Source organism: Equus przewalskii, chromosome 14 (genome assembly GCF_037783145.1).
Source record: "Equus przewalskii isolate Varuska chromosome 14, EquPr2, whole genome shotgun sequence".
Taxonomy (NCBI): domain Eukaryota; kingdom Metazoa; phylum Chordata; class Mammalia; order Perissodactyla; family Equidae; genus Equus; species Equus przewalskii.
In genome coordinates, this window is record NC_091844.1 from 74,068,411 (window position 1) to 74,091,327 (window position 22,917).

General features: G+C 45.2%; 1 protein-coding gene across 11 annotated transcripts in view; it reads left to right on the forward strand.

Moving 5' to 3' along the window:
- LDAH (lipid droplet associated hydrolase) overlaps positions 1–13,679 on the forward strand; it is a 98,087-nt gene extending 84,408 nt beyond the window's left edge. For 8 of the 11 annotated variants that reach the window (XM_070573198.1, XM_070573200.1, XM_070573206.1 and 5 more), the window contains one exon: positions 11,401–13,679. In XM_070573198.1, coding sequence (XP_070429299.1) covers positions 11,401–11,592 — 192 coding nt within the window. In that variant the 3' untranslated portion in view covers positions 11,593–13,679. Of the gene's footprint in view, positions 1–1,443; positions 1,573–2,625; positions 2,783–2,991; positions 3,160–11,400 lie in introns of those variants that run through there. The other 3 variants (XM_070573202.1, XM_070573203.1, XM_070573208.1) reach the window with 2 other exon arrangements.
- The last annotated feature ends 9,238 nt before the right edge of the window (positions 13,680–22,917 follow it).

Consider the following 22,917-nt stretch of genomic DNA (forward strand, 5'->3'; position numbering starts at 1 on the left):
CATTCAATATATTTCAGTTATTCAACTTTTAAAACAGTTCTGAAAAATATATCTTTGTGTCATCCAGTCAGGAAGCCAGGAAAGTGAGTGTAAGAATAGTCTCTCTACTACATTGTGTGGATGGCTTTCAGATTCTTTCTCCTCCCCTCAGAAACTATCATAGCATAATCAACAGGCTGTGGTTCTAAATTCAAATGTTCTACCGCTGGATTTCCATTGTCTACATGAAAAGAACTTTTTATCTTCTTGAGGAAAATGGGCCTTTTTAACTAAAAAATTTACTGGGCTGCTTGTCTGTCTTCCTTCCAAGGTCTAGAGACTTTATACACAGTATCAGACGGTTGCGTTTATTTGCAGTGCTTCAACACTGCATAAGTTATTTCCCTTTCCTTGAACAAATATATCAGACTCATAGTTGTTTCCAGAAGAGTATACTATGGCCTGTGGCATCTTAGGTTTGTTCTTTCTTCACCTGACTAAATTCTACCTGTCGTTTAAGACTTGGCTCCTGGGGCCGGCCTGGTGGCACAGCGGTTAAGTTCACACATTCCGCTTCGCTGGTTCGGATCCCGGGTGCAGACATGGCACCGCTTGGCATGCCATGCTGTGGTAGGCGTCCCACGTATAAAGTAGAGGAAGTTAGGCATGGATGTTAGCTCAGCGCCAGTCTTCCTCAGCAAAAAGAGGAAGATTGGCAGTAGTTAGCTCAGGGCCAATCTTCCTCAAAAAAAAAAAGACTTGGCTCCAGTGTCATCTCCAAGAGGCATTTCCTAGCCCCTGGATTTGATTAGATGTCCCTCCCTTTGCCTCCCATGGCCCTCTATGTAAAATTATAATATTGCATTTTTACACAGTATTTAAACAGTCATCTTTCCCCTCTCACCCACCTTGAGGTAAGAAACTATGTTTTTCTGTCTTGATATCCCTAGGGCCCAACACAATGCATGATACTTGGTGAGCAACCAATAAATGTATAGTAGGTGGATGGATGAGGAAAGCTTAGAGAATTGAGTTGAAGCCTTTTTTGTGTATGGATCTCTTTGGCTCTCTGCTAAAGTGTATGGAGCCCTTCTCAGAATAATGTTTTTAAATGCATTAAATAAATACGTGAGGTTATTAAAAAAAATTACATTGAAATATGCTTATCAAAATATCTTAAAAACGAATTTGTGATATATAACGTGTGTCTTTTATTAACACACAAAATAATGAGATATAATAACACTCAGAATTACTATTGTAATTTTGTAGTGATGAGCATAGTTTTTTAGTTGTCTGCAACAAGTTTACTGTGGTTTGAAAATATTCATAATTTTATAGGTGACAAAATATAGGTGTTACTAATACTACTATGGTTTGTTACCTGTATTCATAATTAAAGGAAATAAAATTATAGTTAGAGGTTAGCAAAAATAAAAGTGTAATGTTTTTCCTATCCACCAGCCCCACCCCTGTGCCGCCGCTTCTGCCCTTGAACGTGCATAGACGTGTAGGCCCCAAGTGAAGAAGCCCTGTGCTAGAGACACTAAAGAAGGTTAGGTGGCTTGCGCACTGGCCTGAGAACACGAAGCCGTAAGTTTCACTCAAGAGACTAGATTATTTTGAGTTGTTGGGGAGCCATTGAAGGGTTTAAGCAATGGAGTTTAATAATCAGGGTGATATTCAAAATGTTTGACAACTGTGTGACATAGCCACTGACCCATCAGAACATATGCTCTCTGTGAACAGCCAGTTCAGAGGTACCAGTTCCTATCAGTCAGCCCTAGCAATGTGGCTAGAGTAACAAATGAGAGAGATTATTTTGGGGAAAATGTGTGGCAGAATATTGGAAAAGAGTGAAATTTGACGTGAGGAGACCATTTAGAAGGCTTTTACGAGAACCAAGGCAGTGGAATTGGGGGTGGAGAGGGAGAAGAATCTGGAAAGATTTACGAAGTAGAATCAAAGGCACTTAGTGTATGAGAGAGTGGAGACGGAGGAGCCTAAGCTTACTTCTCTGTGTTTGGATTTGGTAAAAATGTAGGAAATATGAGAGGAGACGCAACATCAAGTTGTGGAAGATGGTTGAGAAAGAAGTTCATTTTGATACTTTTGTTTGAGATACCTGTGGGACATCCAAGTGGACACATGTCTGACAGGTAGCTGGATATTTGGGTATGAAGCTTAGAAAAGTAGTCTCAGCTTAATTTTGATTTGAGAGTGAGGAGGATATAGTTGAAGCCATGAGCGTGGAGAAGAGTGACCTAAGGGAGTATGTAGTATAAGGAGAGAAGACATCTGAAGCTTGATCCTTGGGGAACACAGCTTAGAAGTTCGGAGGAAGGAGAGGAGCTAATGATTAGGATGGGAGTGGAGCGGGGAGGGACAAGAATGAGAACCAGGATGGAATAAACCAAAGTAAGAAAATCAACTGTACATTTTCGCCATCCCAATCCCAGTTCTTCTGGGAGCCTCTGGGGTATGCTCTGCTTTATGAGGCACCTGGTGTGTCTGAGGCAAAGAGGAGGTCAGCATTCTCTTGTTCTGTCATTGTTTTAAACTATAAGGGGATGTATGTCTCATTCATAGAAAAGTGAATGAGTGTTTGGTTTAGAAACTTGAAGTTTTCATTTAAAACTCACTTAGGAGGGAAATTCTAAACTGCCGTGACCATCTTTGGCCTGTGCTTATGGAAACAGCTGGTGTGTGCTACCGCCAGACCGAATCTGAACATCGCTATCAGTCCATAGGGGTCGGAAATTGTTCCCAGCGAGAACACATGAGCTGCTTCTTTCTGACAAAGGTAGGCAATGGTGCAGGAGCTGCCTGCAAAGTGGTGCTGCCCCTGCCTCCAGAGGGCCAGGCCAGGCAGCAGTGTGGTTTGGGAAAGGGGCAAAATGTCCTCAGGAACAGGAACCCCTGTGCTATGGCTCTCTCCCCATCCTGCTCGGCCCGCCTGAGCCCGGAGGTGCATGTTGCCTTTGGGAACAAACCTTGTGCGGTTGTTTGCAGATTCGGGCATGCAAATCCTTCAGACATGCACACGTCCTGTTTAACGGAGCATAGGAAGCACTCCCTGGACCAGCTAACCAGGACTGCCTTTCCGCCAAGCCTTAGTCTGAAACTGATTGTGTTAGTTCTGCCTGTTTAATTTGAAGCCTGTTCAGAATGTCATAATAGGTAGGTTTGTTTTTATCTCAATCATTTTGACCTTGAGAGCTTCATTTCAGGCACTTATGTTAGCATACCCTTGAGTTCTCTAATGGAGCGTGATTGAAAGGAGGGGGAGTGTATCGGGGAGCAGAGTCACAGCCCAAGGTTCAAAGTCCAGCTCCACCACTTGCTTACTTATGTGACCTTGGTTAAGTTACTTGACCTCACTGTGCCTTCTTTTTTCATCAATAGAATGGTTTAATATTAGAATCTATTCTCATATAGTGTTCCAAAAATATAATGCTATAATTCATGTAAAGTCCTTGCAAGGGGGTCTGGCATGTTGTTGTTATTATTATTAACTTAGTTGTATCCTAGATATGCCTCTGAGTACTTTAAAAAGACTATTTGTCTAACTTTTCCTCCCCCACATGCCTTCCAAGATATTTTCATTCTGTAATGAAAGATTTGGTGATTGTTTTTTAACTTTTTTTTTTAGATCTCTTAGATAGCTTAGATCTTTTTTTTTAAAGATTTTATTTTTTTTCCTTTTTCTCCCCAAAGCCCCCCAGTACATAGTTGTATATTCTTCGTTGTGGGTCCTTCTAGTTGTGGCATGTGGGACGCTGCCTCAGCGTGGTTTGATGAGCAGTGCCATGTCCACGCCCAGGATTCGAACCAACGAAACACTGGGCCGCCTGCAGCGGAGGGCGCAAACTTAACCACTCGGCCACGGGGCCAGCCCCAGATTTGGTGATGTTAAATATGTATCCAAGAGACCCTGGAATGCCCCAGTCCCATTCTAGATCACAGCCACTGATCCCCACAAGGCGCCTGGGGAGATGTTGTAAAGGAACAGTGGTGAAGGAAAACACAGAAGTACTTAATCTTTATCAGGACTTGGGCCTAGTATCCTAGTGCAGAGAATTCAGACAAGCTGCACTTGGCCATTTCTCTAAGTTAGTTAGGCCAAGACCCTTCCAGCACATCTGTCAGTTTCCTGAGGCGTATAACCAGGGAGAAACAGAGACACAAGAGCATAAATCTGCTCTGATGCCTCATACTCTGCTGCCTCACCAGAGGAAAATAGATGCCTTGGGTCAGCTTCTCACTCCAGTCCCAGCTAAAAAAGAGACAAAGCTAGTCATGAGATGGCCCAGTGACTTCCATATGTGGGTTCTGGCCCTTTACACTTGAGACACAGAAAGGAGAGCGTTTAGATGCGTAGTTGTTCCACCCACTGGAGAACGGTCCAGGCAGTAACCCACTTGGCCCTCCTCCTCCCCTGGCATGTCGACTCCCTCTGCCCCTCTAGAGGCCTGCAGAGGGAAGCAGGGCTCCATGGTCGTAAAGGATTGTGTTTTCCACCACCAGCCTCAGCCACTTTTCTTAATCTTTGGAGATTTTGATTCTCATTTTCTTAAGAATGGTAATTGAGCCAGTTCTGGATAAAAAGAAGAAAGGCAACAAGGTTTTATTTTCCAAACTGTCTTCCTTTCTTGAACAGTTCTTCAGCTTCCTAAAAACTGTTCCTCAGAAAGATGTCAGTGAAACTTTAAAGCTCTGTGACGGCTGTCCCTCTGTTCCCGAGAAGGTAGGATTTTTAAATAACTGAAAGGACATACTTATGTTACGGAATAGATTTCTTTAAGGTTGCAGGGTTGAGACTTAAGTGTCTGATTTTAGGGGCAGGGGAGGAGCAGCAGCCTGTTGCTGTCGTCTAGCCTGTTCTGGATTCTCCCCAGAGATGGAATGCGTTGGAGGATGTAACAGTTTGTGCCCTGAGCCTGGGAAAGCTGGAAGGGGATGAAAACAGGGAAATGAAGGCAGAACAGGGAAATCTAGCAGGGAAGTAGGAGGCCTAGATGTTTGGGTACAAATTTGACCCCTTGGTAAACAACTGCCTCCTTTATATCTGACCTTTTGCTTCTTTGATCAAAAAAAAAGAAAAACTGGTCAGTTGGGAGTTATTTCAGAAGAGGAAAGAAAAAGTGGAGAAAGCAGGAATGACAGTTTTTCTTGACTTCTCAAACTAGGACAGAGAAAATGTGTCAGCTCCCTGAGCATCCACCCTGTTGGTCTTTAGTTACTTTCTCAGGCTGGCCAACTGTTTCCCCTGCCATGCAGCGTGATGGCTCAGGGCACTCTTCCTAAAAAATCAGCACAAACTTAGCTGGGAAGCCTGTTAATTTAGCACCCAGGGAGCTACAGCTCTTTATAAAATGCTAATAGAGGAAGCCTCACACAGCCCAGGAGAACAGTGGACATTCTCTCTGATCTGTGAGAACCCAGGGCTCACCCTGTGAGCCCCCCAGGAGGGAAGTAACAGTCTCAGAATGGTGATGCTGTCCTGCATTTTGGAAGATATTTGACCAAGAATACCCACATGGCACTGTAGCTTAGGCTCCAGGTCTCATTCATGAGTAAAAGTGGGTAAGAATCCACTTAGTGAGCAAGTGTGGGTGGTGGCTTGGAGACAGGGGTGTGCTTCACTGTTTATTTGGTAGGTGACTGATCTTGAACTTCCATCCAATGTCTTTCTCCATTTCATCATTTCTTGTGATGAAAACTTTTAAGGTTTACTCTCTTAGCAACTTTCAAATATACAATACAATACTGTGTTGTTAACTATAGTCACCATGCTGCACATCACATCCCGAGAACTTATTCATCTCATAACTAGAAATTTATACCTTTTGACCACCTTCATCCAATCCCTCCTCTGTATGCCCCACTCCCGACTTCTGGCAACTACTAATCTATTCTCTATTTCTATGAGTTCTTTTTTGTTTAGATTCCACATATAAGTGAGATCATACAGTATTTTTCTTTCTCTGTCTGACTTATTTCACTTCACTTAGCATAATGCCATCAAGGTCCATCCATGTTGTTGCAAATGGCAGAATTTCCTTCCTTTTTTATAGCTGAATAATATTCCATTGTATATGTATATATACTACTAGATAGAAATTTGTGTGTGTGGCTTTTTCATGTTTAATATTTTAAGACATTGACTTATCATTGAAAGTGATTTTTCTTAGTTATCAGCTAAATCAAATATATCAACTTAGGTCATAAGATGGTTTCTAATATTTCTTTTGTTCTTACAATAAAGCCTCTATTAGTAATGCATAAAAGCCAACAACTCAAAATGTATACTAAAACAAAGCTTTGTTGACTCCCTCAGAGCAGAAGTCTGGTTTTCCTACTTTGGGCTCCTACAGTATTTTGTTTGTACCTCTCTCTGCCTGTTGTGTTGAAGGGCAGTTTGTACATGCCTATGTGTTTCCCTAGTCTGGAAGCTTCTCTAGGACAGAGTTGTCTTACTCACTTCAGAATTTCAACCACTGAGCCCATGCCTGGTGGGAGATAAGTTTAGAGTTATTTTTTGTGGAACTGCTATGAATCTATCAGTGTCAGCAGCAAAAAGTGATATTTAAAAAAAAATTAAAACGTGAGAAAAGACAAATGTGACTTCTCTATGGTGGCAAGCTGCAGCAATTTGCAGGGTCATTTTATGGGAGAACGTGTCTCCTTAGGAGCACACCGAAGACTCAAAGGAGCACAGAGACTATAGTAACCATAATTCCACCTTACTGCAGAAAACACACAAGGAAATGCGAAAGCACAGTCCTAGGAAATCGGAATATAGAAGAATTAAGAAAATTAAATTTTTTGTTTAATAAACAAATGGATTATTTAACATGACAACAATTTGGAAAAAGAATAATTTCCATCTCAATAATGTGCACTTTTTATCAACTCTCCTGCATATCAAAGCAAGTGCCAAGGAGAAATAACTACAGGAAATAATTTATATTCTTAAAAACCTTTGAATTTAAACATCCTGCTGATAGCCTGAGATTCTGAGTTAACAGTTCCAGTATTTTCACAGCAGTTGTCACCCCCACGACATGCAGCACTCCAGAAGAACTGCATAGACTTCGGGAAGGCTTTAAATAAAGATGATTGGGTTTGCTCTTGTCGTTGATTGTCATACTCAGTTTTCGTATCCAGTTCAAGACCTCCCAGTCTTTACGTTTTGTGTTTTCGTAACATGGATCAGTTAATTGTTAATTGTCAATAGTAGTAAAAGGTACTGATTAGGAATGTTGTCTCTGGATTGATAGCCTAGCTTTACAACTCACTAATTGCTTGAACTTAAGCAAGTTAATCTCTCTAAGCTTCAGTTTCCTTTTCTGTAAAACAGGGATAAAATACCTTCCTCAGAGTATTGTTGTAAGGACTCAATGAGCACAGAGCTGCACACAGAGCCTGGCACATCAGTCGCAGTTTTCATCAGTTCAGTATTATTCGTGCGATTTGTTTTTACCTATCAACATATTAATAGTATACACTCTTAACCACCATACTTTGGTTTCCAGTTCTTTCTTTCTTTCTGCTTTACCTGTACCCCCGTCCTCCACCTCTACCTCCACACACCCCATACTTTTTCATTTTCCTGTTTAGGGTTACAGGTGCAGAGTCCTCTGTTCAGATCTATTGCCTGTGACTTATAGTCTATAAAGAACAGGAAGTATCTTGAGCCAGTGTATGTAAAGGTGTTAGAATAACCACGTGTTTTACTTGTAAGCCAAGATTTTCATAGAGAGCCCTTCAGTGAATATAGCCTGAAGAAGAACTTTTAAAAAAAACCCAAAACAAAGACCTTGCCCCACCATCACTTAAGAGATTGAACCAAATACAGCCCACACTAAATGGTTACTGGTCATGAAGGGTTGAGAAATAAAATACAGTGAACATATGGGATATCTATAATCCTCACCGTTACACTGTCTTGAACGCTAATGTACTTCACTTTGTGTTGAGGTTCCTGGTACCTCCCTTCGGCAGCACACGCCCCATAACTAATGTCTCTTGATAGCCAAAGGTAGGTATAGGGTCCCTGTAATCTGTTTATTATTCCTGCTCAACTGCCTGATTCCCTTGTGCTTGAGGGAAGGAATGGCTCTTCCCCAGCGCTGAAGGTCATCAAGCTGGACTTCTCATTGGAGACATTGCAAGTTGTAATTGCCTCACTGAAAGTAAATGCTAAGTTCTGCATTGAAATAGTGTTTGAGGGGCTGGCCCCGTGGCCGAGTGGTTAAGTTTGCGCCCTCCGCTGCAGGCGGCCCAGTGTTTCGTTGGTTCGAAACCTGGGCGCGGACATGGCACTGCTCATCAAACCACGCTGAGGCAGCGTCCCACATACCACAACTAGAAGAACCCACAATGAGAAATATACAACTATGTACTGGGGGGCTTTGGGGAGAAAAAGGAAAAAATAAAATCTTTAAAAAAAAAAAAAGAAATAGTGTTTGAAACGTTAGGCAGAAAGTGGCAGCAGGTGCATACAGTGATGTTGTCCTCCTTGTCAAAGAGACTTTATTAGGGGAGGTCTTATCTACCTTGCTTTCCTTCTAGTTGGCCCTTCCATATTAGGATTTTTCACAAGACTTCACCACTGTAGCTTGTACTAGTGTGAGGGCTCCCAGAGTGCCTTTCTCAGTGTCCAAGTATCTTCAGGCATGAGAGTACACTGGAGCAGAGGAACAGATCTGACAAACACGAGCCCAAGTCTGAATTTCCAGATTCTCAACACTGTTTCATACCCTGAGGAAGTGCTGAACAATTGTGCATAATGACTGTTCCATACACTATTTCCTGGATATAATTTAAAGGATTGTTGGTGGTAAGACTAGGGAGTGGTTTAGAGAGAACCTAAAGTTCTTAGCCCTCTCGGTAGATTATTAATGCCTACAGACAGCTTGTACTCCCAATAGTATTTCAAGGAGAAGCTGTAGCAGATTGGTTGCTGAGAGATTCTGGGAAACTTATTATTCCACAACTGGCCAGAATACTCGCCCACTTGTTGTGAGGTGGTAGCATTTTTGAGCGGGAGAGAGACTGACACCAGGAAGAGAGAACCAGTCAGCTGCCAGGCTCTCCTATTCTCCAGGAAACAAAAAGAACTTCATACTCTGCTAAGAGCCATGGCAAAATGAATTTTGGTTTTAGGGGCTTTGGAGTGCCCAGAAATTATTGTAGTGAGCAAAAATAGGAGAATGGGAAGAATAAATTAAGTAGAAATCTGTGAGCTACAAGTCCTTTGAACGTACAAACTAAAACCCCAGGTGACAACCAGGAAAATCTCTATGAAGTGATTCAGAATAAGTCTGCAACTCCTGGTTTAGTTATTAGTAGTTGATTCTCTGGAGTACTACATTAAGTATTTTCCTCTTTAAAGTGTTCTTTAACTAACCATCTCTTTAAATATTGGTTGAGTCATGATGTTATTGTAAGAGTAACTTCGCCTATCTATATTCAGATAATGGATTTAATGATTGATGTAGAAAAATTATCCAGTGGGCAATAACACATATTTCCCACATCCTCTTCCCTGCTTGATCCCCTCCAACCTCTCTTCACCAACGTAGCCGGAGTAAGTTTCCGAGCATACGGACCTGATCAAGTCACTTCATTGTGTGAAGTCTTGTTAGCTCCTGTGGACTTCAGAATAAAGTACAACCTCCTGAGCACAGCATAGAAGGCTGTTCATGACCCACTCTCTCTCTGCCTCTCCAGTCTTACCTCTCACCACCCTATATTCCAGCAATTTGTAATTACTTCCCATTCCCTAAGTATGCCGCTCCTTCGTGCATTTTACTTTGCTTTATTTCCTCATTTTTACTTTGCTTGGTATGCTCCCCTAACTTGAAGACTGAACTCAGGTGTCAGCTCTCTGGGGAATCTTTCCTGCCCACTGGTTCCCACCAGCTGCTCCTCCTTCAGGCTACTTGTCTTGTGTACATGGTGTCTCCAGTGCTCCCCTCCACCAGAGACTGTGTCTTATTATCTGTTTTCCGGCTTCCTAATACAGAATAGATGCTCAATAAGTATTTACCTAACAGATTAATGAATAAGCGTTGTGAGCAAGTGAGCAAATTTGGTATATTATAGAAACAACAAGTGACTGTAGAAAGCCACGTAAAGGGGGAGCTGGACGTAACTCTTTTTATCCAGTAATAACAGAGGTCATAGAGTCCTTAAAACTTAGTTCTTATTTTTTGTAGAAATTACTACTATGTACCCTTCTGAATAAGATTTCACTCATTTTTTGCCTTGAAGAACAGCAGCCTAGAGCTAGACATTATATATAAATATATATAGTCGTGCACCACATAGAGACATTTCAGTCAATGGCAGACCTCATATAAGATGATGGTCCCATTAGATTAGTACCACAGAGCCTAGGTGTGTAGCAGGCCATACCATCTAAGTCTGTGTACGTACACTCTGTGATGTTCACACAATGACGAAACTGCCTAACGATGCATTTCTCAGAACGTATCCCTGTAGTTAGGTGACGCATGACTGTATATGTACACACATATATATTTGTTTATAAATGTATGTGTGCACATAAATACACACATACATGTTTACATATACATATGTCTGTGTGTACATATGTACTCATACATATATGCACGTGCCTGTGTACATCTGTACACATATTTGTATGTGTATATGTAGGTGTATGTATGTACGTGTGTGTGTGTGTGTGTGTGTGTGTGTGTGTGTGTGTGTGTATCATGGGCAAATATAGATCAATATCCAGAAAGGGTCTTAGTAATGCCTCAAAGGAGGCTCTGTCTCCATCTGGCCTGCCTCCTGTCACCTGAAGTGTGATTATAGCACCTCATCACTGAATCAACATACTCTCCTGCTGCATGGAGCCTGTTCATAGAAATGTCATAGACACTCTCAGGGTTCTGCTCACATTTCATCTGCTACATTGAGAGGCCTGAGTGTCTAATTCATCTTTGCATGCATTCAACAAATATATCCCTTATGCCTACCATGTGGCTGTATGAAAACTATTACGTATGTAATGAATGGTCACTAGTCACTCAGGGGTTGTCTCAATAACTCTTCCTTGTCCTCATCTGCCGTGTCCCCACTGTCCCTCCCAAACTTGATATATACAACTTTGCTGTGAATCCTTGTAGTGAGTCATGGGTGATCTGTGACACAAGGCTCTCCCTACATGGGTTTCTTTCCATCAGATTTCTCTATATTCACTCCCATAAACCATGAAGGCTCACTGGCTCGAGAGAGCCACTCTCTGGAGGGAGCCTTGGGGCCCTCCAAGATTACAGGGCCGGGCTCAGGGGCTGTTTTCAAAGCACTGCAGGCTGCTGGTGTCATAGCTGTGCTGGGAGGGGAAAGCATTTTCTAATAAAATGTTTTTGTCTTGTCTTTTAGCTTACATTTTACTATGGTACTGTAGATGCCTGGTGTCCAAAAGAGTATTATGAAGACATGAAGAAAGATTTTCCAGAAGGAGATATCCGACTCTGTGAGAAAAAAATACCTCATGCTTTTGTCTTAGGTTTTCACCAGGAAATGGCTGACATGGTAGCTGACTGGCTAAAGGATGATCTGTCCAAAATATAAATACTGACACCGGGAACCAAGCACAGGCAGCTGGCATATAGAGGCAGTGGGTGTGATAGTATACTTAGTAGGTAAATGTTTAATTATAATGTTGGATATTAGAAGAGAAAAAACTGAGAACCTCTTGGCTTAAAAACACTCAGCTCCCCGATCCCCATGCCACAGGCTGAAGTGAACACGGGTGATGAACTATTCCGTAGATTTAACAACATATTATCTGAGACTCAGGGAACACAGTGATCGAAACAAGGGCTCTTATGTTTGCACGAGACGCCCAGGGCACCGTTCAGTTTACTCTGGTAGGTAGGATCCCTCTAGAAAAAAGCAAGTCCAAGTTTAGTTGATTTTGAGTTACATTGTAGAATAGGCTCCCCTGGAGGAAACCATGAAACACCTGCTAGAAAATGTAAAGGCGATCAGGGAATGTTAGTGCAGTCAGATCTGTGAAGTGTATGAGCTCAAGAGAAGGATACACTCATGTTCCAGTAGCAGGAAAGGATGAGCAGTGGATCTTGGCAGTGGACCCGGGTCTCCCTTAAGGACAGAAGGTGAAGATCAGCCCAGGCTAACTTTGCACAGGTCTGGGCTGAGATCATCAGAATCAGACTGGATACCAGGACAGCCCACAGACCCACCTGTTACTACCTTGCAGCATGTCACAAACCACCAAGTCAGCCTTTTTTCTGGCCATCAGTGGCACAGACCCAAGCAGAGCCACCATCAGGAAAGGTACTGTTTGTCTCCATTTCTGAGAAGCTTCCTTGAGGAGTGTGACTTCCTGATCTACCTGCATTAGGCAGAGAATAAAGTTTGCCAGACATTCCTCTTGTCAACTAACTAGAACAGAGTTGTTGAAGGATCCCAACTATGCCTCCCAACAGCGGATATCCAGCAAGCTCTGTCTGAGCCTTAGCCTGCTGGGTTGTAAGCTCCCTGCAGGCTCCTCTTCTCCAGAACCCGGATGGGGAGGCACTGGGCTGTCCCAAATCAAGTCCATACCTGCCACATGCAGTTGCCTCTTCCGTGATTTTTTTCAATAAAACTCCATTGAGGACCAGCAATGAGCCAAGTACCATGCTAGGCACTAAGGAGAGAGTTCCTAGCTACATTATGACTCTTCTTCTGAAAATCTTATAGTAATTCTTGAAAGGGCATTTTTAAATTGCTGAATGGAGAATTACCGTAAATGAGTTCTCCATGTCTGCATTAGCTTTGTTAGTTGGAAAGAAATTATTTTAATAATGGACCAAAACAAGCCATTAAATTATGTGAATTCATCTTCTCTGGATGCTTGAAGTCTAGTAAGAGGAAGCATGTTCTCTGGCCTAGAGTGCGCTAACAGCATTGCTGCCCTCCCTGAATTGACTCAATCCCGGGACCTTAGGAAGCAATACATCCTCCCAACTGCAGTGATGGTCAATGATGGATCAGACACATTCGGTTTCTCCTAAAGGAAATCCCTCATGGCGTTATCATTCTTTCAGGACAATGGGATATTGTCCTTCCTCTCAAAACCTAAACCGCCTGACGAAAGATTCAACTCTGATATGCCGCCAACCCAGTGGTGAGTGTTGAATGAGTTACTATCCTTTGGCATGGCTTCTGCATCAGAGCAAGTGACTTCTCAGAGGAGAAAAGCCAAGAGCCAGGGAAGGAGTGCTCTTTACCCTGAGAGGAGCCAGTAGACGCATAGGCCATTGGCACAGGGCTGCACACAAAGTCCTTATTGGCGTCTGCATGGGGTGGCCTTCCAGAATTCTGACGTTAGAAGCTAGAACTCACGGCTCTGAAGTGCCTTGCTTGCAAGAGATACTCAGTAGTACTAGCCGGACACACTAGCCAGTCCCTTACTGAGTATATCATGCTACTGGAATACAGAATAACATCCCCAGCTTTTCTTACAGTGTTATTTTACAGCATCACTCTGTGTTTCTGAAGTCCACGTGTATAAAATCGAATCTTATTTTATAGGTTTTTGCAGAGCTTAAAAAGTAAAATGTTAAAGTAAAAGATATTGGTTCTTATTTCCTGTTTATCATCTAAGCACCAAATGAATTTTCGAAATAAATGTTTTCCCAGCACTGTGACCCCACCTAGCCTGGTCTCTGTGTTGGGGGAGGAGAGTACCCTCTGAGCAGGCCTCCTGAGTTAGACTTGGGTCAGAGTCTCTGTGTTAAATTGAAAAGCCGCTTGCCCAATGCGTCTGTTAAAGAAGGAAGAATCAGATTTCAGAAGATTAAAGTTCATTTTATTTCATTAGGAATTAAACAGAAGATTAAATGTCTCCATGCATATATATGTGGTGATAAGGTCTGTGAACTCCGGAGGCCTTAACATCTTTGTGATTTTTAGGCAACTTCATCTAATTTCTCCATGCCTCAGTGTCCCCATTTATAGGATAGGATTAATGATAATGCATAGGCCATATTGTTGGACAATTAAAACATATTGTTCTGTTTAAATAGAATGATAAAATTAAAGCATTTAGCACGATGCCAGACCAACAGTATCTTCTCAATAAAGATTGGCTATAATAATCATTATTACTATTCAACATCATAGTAAAAAATAAGACTAAAATTGATAAGCAGTGGATGAAATCCATTTTCCAGAAGCATTTCTGTCTTTATGTCCCAGTCAGCCACATGGATGGCTCTTGTCACAGACTTCACTTCATATGGGGTCATCTAGTGCTGAGTGAAAAGCCTAAGCTGGAGCCATGACCAGTGCCCACGGCTGTTCCCAGTCTGCTCTGAGCCGTGGGAGAGAATCTCCACAGGCAGTCCTGTGGCTCTCGTGGCCTGATATCCAAGGGTCCAGGGCGCTCACGCCATCCACTTTTCCACTCACCCTTAGAGAACCAGTGACTTCCAAAGGCTTGATTTTTTCCTCATCATACATTCTATTAAAATTAAATTTAATTCTAGATTAAAGGAGACTATGGAGACATGACACCTTAATGCAACACCTGATTCTGGATTCGATTTTTTTGTTGTAAAAAACATTCTTGGGGGGGCCGGCCCAGTGGCTCAGCAGTTAAATTCGCACATTCCACTTCAGCAGTGCCAGGTTCACCGGTTCAGATCTCCGGTGTGGACAGTGGCACTGCTTGTCAAGCCATGCTGTGGCAGGCATCCCACACATAAAGTAGAGGAAGATGGGCACCACTGTTAGCTCAGGGCCAGTCTCCTCAGCAAAAAGAGGAGGATTGGCGACAGATGTTAGCTCAGGGCTAATCTTCCTCACAAAAAAAAACATTCTTGGGACAATTTGTGCAAATTGAATGGGGTCTGACGATTAGCTTGGAGTAAGAGATGGATGTTAACTCTGATTTCAGTGGTTGTACTGTGGAAAAGAGGGAAACTGTCCTTATTTGTACTCAAGACACTGAAATGTCTGGGAGCAATGGGGCATCAAGTCAGTCTATTCTCAAATGGTTCAGAGGAAAAAAATGTCCTTTGTACTTTGTTTGCAAGCTTTTTGTAAGTTTGAGATGATTGTGAAATTTATAAAAAGTATTATTTTAAAAAAAACCCACCATGCTCTCTCCTCCTGCATCTATCTCTTCCCATGTCAATCTCTCATTGCTTCTTTTCCATAAAGTGAATTTCTTCTTCTAAGCAGTTAATGGTAGATGCTCTGTAAAATAGTACCAAAGTAGAAAGCTGAGTTGTTTCCTTTTATTATCTCTTCTGTTTGGTGCAGTGGAGGACCCCATGACATTTTGCATTGTTTCACCCAGCCTGGAACTGGATTCTTGCAGTCTTAGCATTGCTGGTTCATTTAGGGGATGGGAGAAGTGGGGAAGCACTTGCTCACCTGGCTCAGCTTTCTGGCCTCAGGCCATGCAGACCTCCCACACACACCCCAGGATGCTCAAACATCACCTCAAGGAGCATGCAGTCGTTTAGAAAATGTGCAGGAAGCGAAGCATTTCTTACACAACATGAGACATCATCTTTGTTCCTGGCCTTCTCTTGCAGGAGAGAAGAGGATATAGTTGGGCTGCTCCTTCCCCTGGGCGGGTGGGGTTTAAGGAGAGCTCTGTGGCTGGGACTAAGTGTGCTCTGTGAACAAATATATGTCTGAGGCCTTAAAGGCGAAGCTCTCCTGCAGGAATACTGAGGACAGAAAAGTTTTCCCTTTCCAAGGGGACTGAGATTCCTGCCTATGCCCCATAGAGATGTAGGTGAGTGATCACATGGGTCCAGGTGGAGAGCCACGGTGGGACAGGGATCTGCCCCCTTCCACCAGATTGAAGACATCTGCAAGGAAGACTGGTAAGGGCCGCAGAAGGCTCTGAGTTGCCGTAGTTCTGTAGAGAAAATTCCTGGAGGGAGAGGAGGCTGCTCCAGGTGCCACAAGGACAGGGGGAACTTGGATGGGTTTGGAAGAGAGAGCTGGTCCAGAGAAAGAGTCTGCTGCTCACCCTGCACTTTCACAGCAGCTCATTAAGGCCTCACAGTCCTGGGAGGCTAGGATCATACTCACTGGACAGATTACCACGGAGGTGTGAGGTCAGAGACTTGCTCAAGATCGCAGAGACACTAAGGGACAGCTGGGATTCACATGCGGCCCTCCACTCCAGAGCCATCACTTCAGGCTCTTCTTTCCACGGCATCACGCTGCCTCCTGGAGGCAATGGTGAGCAGCCTAGCAAGAGTCCAGGGTTACAGGGTCGGCCTGGTGGCGTAGTGGTTAAGTTCAGTGTGCTCTGCTTCAACAGCCCAGGTTCTCAGGTTCGGATCCTGGGCTCAGACCTACACCACTCATCAAGCCATGTGTGGTGGAGTCCCATATATAAAAAATAGAGGAAGATGGGGCTGGCCCTGTGGCCGAGTGGTTAAGTTCGCGTGCTCCGCTGCAGGTGGCCCAGTGTTTCGTTAGTTCGAATCCTGGGCGCGGACATGGCACTGCTCATCAAACCACGCTGAGGCAGCGTCCCACATGCCACAACTAGAAGGACCCACAATGAAGAATATGCAACTGTGTACCGGGGGGCTTTGGGGAGAAAAAGGAAAAAATAAAATCTAAAAAAAAAAAAAAAAAAAAATAGAGGAAGATGGGCACAGATATTAGCTCAGGGCCACTCTGCCTCAAGCAAAAAGAGGAAAGTTGGCAACAGGTTAGCTCAGGGCCAGTCTTCCTCACCAAAAAAAAAAGAGAGAGAGTGGAGGGTTGGTAAGGGAGGGGCAAATGAGGGCCAGGTTGGCAGTTGAAGTGAAGAGTAGATAGTTGGTAGCAACTGAGTAGTTTTAAAAGAATGAAAGATAAAACAGCGGTTTTCAGGGGGAGTGGAGGCAAATGCCAGGCAGTGGATTGTGAAGAGGAAAGCCTGCATGCGAGAGTCAGGGCTGAGGCATCAGCAGCCACACACGCCGACCCTCTGCAGCTCTGCCACAGCCTGGTGCTCCAGACACACCAACTTCTGTCGACTCTGAACGTATGCTGAGCTCTGCAACCTTTGGAATGAACTGCTCCAGCTTTGAGAGTGCCCATGCCTCTACTCCGCCCCCTGGAGACTTGGCCCAAAATACCAACTGCTGCTGCCTCCCAGAGCAGTCCCTCTCTCCCCGTCTCCCCACCGAGCCCTCATGGTCCCCTGGCCATGTCTCTATTGAAGTACTTACCATTGTTGCAGGAATTATATTTTTACCAGTCTGCTCCTCCATGCGCGTGCCTGACACTCCTTCCTGCCCTTAAAAGGAGAGTCCTCGGAGATGGGACTTGTGTCTTAGTCATCTCTGTATTCTCAGGGCTTATAAAATAGGGCCTGCCACGTGGAATATTCAATAAGTGTTATCTGAATAAAAGTTTCTACCATACCTAATAGGCAAGCTCTCAAGAAACATGACTCTCTCAGTTGGTCACACCATCAGGGAATCACATCTCAGTCCCTCGAAATTGCATATGTGAATGGAGTATGAATGGTCTTGCTCTTCTTTCCCATTAGCGTTTCTGCCGCCAAACTGTGCATAACTGGGTCAGGTGGATTCAAGGACATTGACTGTTGGCTTTCTGGCACTGGGGGACCATGAGAAAGCAAGGCCACAACACTTCGTGGCCCATTCTTCTTGTCCCCTCCGGCTGCAACTGTTACTTCCATTCCTAAAAAACCTCTAGAGTTTGGGTATTAGCAACTACCACATATGTGGTTATTATTTGTTGAGCACTGACCCCATGCAGCACCCCAAGTGGGAATTGCAGCAACACTACACAAGCCCGTGCTCTGGGACAGCAGAGTATTTTCATTTTGTATTGCATTCCTCAGACATTCTGGCAAAGGGGCCTATGCTGACCTCCCTACTTTGGGACAGACTTCCTTGCTGGGTAAGTCTATGGGAAAATTCCTGTTCCCTGGGATGGGAATGTGACCCTGTGACTGGGCGTCCATTACAGCCAGGGGGTGCGGGTGCACCTGCAGGGCCTCCTTCCCTCACAGAGGGACTAGCATCCCGCCTCTGCAAATCCACCCTGCTCAGGCTCTGCGGAACATCTGGGTTTCCTCCTACTGGTCACTGCTGAAGGGCCTCACACCTGGATGTTATTAGGACTCAGCAGACGCCCACAGCCTCACGGTCAGTGGCTGCATGCTGGTGACACATTGCAACAAATGAGTTTCTCCCCAGATAACTGTTCCTTCTGAACAGAAGAGGGTAGACTTCCCAGGGGCACAGGAACACAGCGCCTCCATCACCAGGTCAGGCAGCACCGCCCTCGGTGGGGCAGCGGTTGGCGGCATCTTTGCCTTGGCCTTCTTGGAAGTGAGCAGGCATCGGGCATACCAGGGGCACGGAGAAGTCTATCTTCACCTTCTTGTAGCACCAGTCATTGCAGGGCCTTTGAGACTTGCTCTCATCAGTGTTTTGGAAATAGGATAAAATCTTAAGTGCTACGCCTGACTTCCCTTTCTCCCAGTAGAGAACTACCCCTTCTCTACGGAACGTGTAATCCTCTAACCACAGAATGCTGGGGTTGGTCAAGTGGAGACTGAAAAATGAGAAAATGAAGAACTGACCAAGGATTGTTATAAACAAAGCATGACAAGACTTGACACTTTCCATGGCAGGGTCATAAAACTTACCCGTTTACTGTACCTGCCAAATGAGTTAGTTGAAAGGTGAACATAATTTTGCTTCCAAAGAAAAAGACTCCATTTAGTAGTAGTGAAATTAAGAAGCAAAAACAGAGCAGACTTTCTTGATCTCCCTTTCACCAGAGAGGGACACACATGACCGCAGGGACTGGCATGAACATACTGCAGGAACATTGGATTACAGTGGGGGTGTGCTGCCATCGCTCTGCAAAAAGGTGGGTCACACTGGCCCATCCACCTCCCAGAGGAAGTAATCCTGCTAACAAGTCACGAGGGCAAGTCCCCTTCATCTTCCCACAACCGCTGCTTTGTCACTAACCCTGTCCCAGAAATATTTAAGGAATAGATGGAACAGCTTACTCCTCCATCTCTTGTAGGAAAAAGTCAGGTGTGGAGGCAGGAGGGCAGAACGCTTGTGTGGTTGGTCCTCTCCTGCCCAGTCTGAGAGAGATGCTGAAGGAGGCAAGGCCGTGCCGGGTCACCGAGCACTGATCTTTGTCTTTGTCTAGAAGAGTACTGAGCAGAAGTGCCTGTCAAACCTGCTGCAGGACCCTCTTGGTTTCCCTGACAGACAGCTGGCCTTGCGGAGGAAGCCGCTGCAGTCGGGCTTCACACCTCTGGATTTTAGAGGCTCCAGAGTGGCCGTGCTCATGCTTGGAAGTGACAGCAAGCCTACAGCAGCCTGATGTGTGTGAAAGCAGAAACCTGTCCACTCAAACTGTGCTTTAACAAGTCAAAGGTTAGTTCTCTAAAGACCAGCCAGGGGAAGTTTTATCAATAAAATATTTAATCAACTTATCTGTACAAAATATTAAAATGGTTAATGAAGAGTAGATAAGCATGTTTAACAAATATATATTGCTATATAATCGTCAAGAAAAATAGAGATTGCTGTTTTACAGTTCATTTACATTTCAATATGTACAATCTATTTAAAGTTGCGAATACCTATACACAGGGGATTTGTACCTGCCCTCGAAGAGCTCCCTGCCAGCTGACCTGAGCAGGGCAGCATTCGCGACGTCAGCTCGTGCTGCCCAAATGGCCAAGCTGGGCAGCAGGGAGGCGGCCCCACCTCCAGCCCCCAAGCCTCGGAGTTCTGCTCTGGCCAAACAGAGCTGGAAGACAGCTGGCAAAGGAGATTTCAGCTCTCACATTCAATGAGTTTAAAAACATCACCCCTGTCCCATCTTACTCCAAAGCCACGCTGAGAAACTGAGCATCGCTGCAAAATGAGAGGGCTTGTAATGCCCCACGATAGTTAATTTTGTCTTAGCTGTTGAGGGAATGGTGTGTCATTGAGCTCTGATGGCATCACCGCCACTTCGAGTTTTGCCCATTTTCTTGAAATCACAGCACTGGAGTCGGAGTAAAGGGGTGTGATGGGTGGGGCACCCATCCTGTCAGGTGCTGCTGCCCCCGCAGGGCCGCTCAACAGCACCGCGCTGTAAGCGGGTGCCGGAGTTCTGCAGAAAGCTTCGCAGTGAGGAGTTGCCTCTTTATATGTTTTTTAAAAAACCACACAAACAAACTTGTTCCAAACCTTCCAGAATGCCCTATTGTCATCTGCCGAAGGGCAAGTTGCAGTCAGCATGTTAATCCTTGTAAAAAATGCCTTAACTTTTCATTTGGGGTGAAATACTTCCAGCTAAAAGACCTAAAGTGACTCAGTTAAGATTCTTTGTCATAGAAAACATAAAAGCTGTTTGCACTACAGTATAAAGTGAAATACGGAAAAAAAAAAAATTACTCTAAGGATGCTTGAGTTCACTCTGTGATTTATCAGAGGTGGAGAATGCCAGAGAAATCCCCCGTTCCAGAGTCTCCATTCCTGGCTCGGAACACTTGAGTATAGCCCGGCCAGAAAACACGTTTTATCCCGAGCTTTCTTTCTCCCTGAACTGTATCATTATTTTCTAAACAGAATGCTGAATGGCTGACTTTGCTCTGTCTCTGACAGGCCCTGACCCAGAAATATAAATTGCAAAGAAATAAGCCCTGCTTGTTTCCTCAAGCCTTCCAAGCCAGCGTGCTCGCCTCAAGCCAAGTTGCCACTGCCCTGAGCCCCAGGGGAAGCTCGGACACGTGTGTGTTCTTCTGCCCTTGGCAGCCTTTTATCTCGGAGTGACTCTGAGATAAATGTGCAGACAAGGAAAGGCCTTCGACACACCTTGTCGCTGCTTTTCAGACTCACCCCCCCTGAAAACTCCAGGCGAGGGCTGCCCATGTGTGAAAGGTCTGAGAGAAGTCAGCTCGTGGGGGAGATCTGCAGGTACATAAAACAGGTACGAGCTGCGTGCCGCTGCAGTGAACCACTAGCTCACTGGCCTGGAGGCTGCCCTGGCCCAGCCTGTGTGCCTCGGCGGGTTTGTGTTTACTGCTAATTCCGCAGGACTCCTATGAATAAGCCTTCAAGGAGTCTGCTTTTTGTCAGCCACGAGCACACTCATCCCCAGAAGGCTCAGCCGAGGTTCTAGATGCTGGCAGCCAAGTGTCTCAGGCACCTCGCCCATCTCTGGATGCAGTAACTGGGTGTGGCTGTTGCCACTGCTGTTCATACCGAGCAGTGCAGAGATGATTCTGCAAAGAAGACAGCCACTTACCCGCCTCCTACCTGGTCACATCTCCAGCCACCACCACACCACACTCCTATCTACCAACAGCTCAAAAGGTAGGAAAGTCGACATGCAAAAGCAAAACAGCTGGCCGCATCCCAGAAGGTCTGTACCACCAGGCCTAAAGGCGCCTGGGACTTGACCATCAGAAGCTTCTCCTTGTTTTTCTAGACAACTTATTTCAGCATCCTGTTACTGACTGAGAAGAAGGATAAAAAGTTCCTGCACTACCTTCTCTCAGGTGAGCCTGTCTGGAATGAAGAGTTTGTAAACTAGCAGAAGGAAGTTCATCAGGCAAAAAAGAATGAAAACCATGCTTCCTACACCAGCACCCTAAGCTGTCCTGCCAGCAAACTCACCTGATGACAGAAACACCTCTCTCAGGAAGTTTCCGCGAACACTGCAGCCCTCTTGCCATTGTAGGGGGATGCTGTGTGTGAGAGAAGCCAGTCCTTTCTTTTGCCAGCACAGATGCATACGCTTGCACAGACGCTAGAAGGTGCCTGCAAGACTGCTCGCAGGAGGCCTGCACAGGCCTGGGAGAGGACCACTGCCTGCTGGGTGTGCTGTTCTGAGGCTGTATTTGTACTTTTCCACAACAATAAGCATGCCTTTAAATGCAGAGCAATTTTTCAGTGGCCTCTTTGACTCCACCCTTCCTGGGATGCTCTGCTGTAACTGCCGCTGCCACCATGAAGCACCGTCCCAAACTCCGCCTGGCCAGAAGGCCCATGGCCAAGTCCCAGGCCCATTCAAGGCACGGCACCTGCACCAGAGACTGCAGGGTAGGTGGGAAGACGCCAAGCTCTGGTCGGGCTGAGTGTGCGAACGCCATGAGCAGAGAGCATCCCTGAATGAGTGACCAGAGCCCATGCAGCAAATGTCAAGCCCCCAGTCACCCCCACTGATCTCCTGGGCCAACTTCCAGCCCTCTCCCTGCAGCTACGTCCACGGAGGTGACTCTCCACAGACTGGGAGCGTGGCCCTCCTGAAAAGAACAGGCTTCTCTCACCTAGAGCCTCGCTGAGATTTAACTGTGCGGTTCTAACCTCTGGGCGCAGACTAAAGTCCAGAACGGCACAAAGGGAGGAGGACTACTCCAGCCTAACTGGCCAGAAGATGCAGGTGCAAAAGGCTGAGCTGTCTGAAAAATAAGAAATAACAGCTTTTGACTCCTCCCTTCTAGTGTTTCTTAATGTTAAACTGCGCCACCACTTTCCAGGCTATAAAAAAGAAGAGAAGGGGAAGCTCTTCTGATGCCTGCCCCTGGGTCACTCCCTTGGCAAGCTGGACCAGATGTTAAGTACATCGATGAGGTGGCTGAGGAGGCGGTGGGAGCTGCAGAGGACCTGGCGGAGTGGTCTGCCCTTAGACAGGCTTGCTTGCCTCGTCCAGGGACTCTAGGACAGTCCCAGGTCCCTGGCTGGGCTGTCAACAAGACACAGGCTTTTCTTTCCTCTGCTGCCCTCACAGAGGCGCCAGCAGCAACTGAGAGCCTTCCCAGGACTTGGGCACACGAAAGTCTTAACCTGAGTGTGGCTCCACCCACCCTGTGTGAGCACAGGGGCAACTCGAGCTAGGCTGGCAGTGTCCCTCAGCTGGGACACAGGAAAG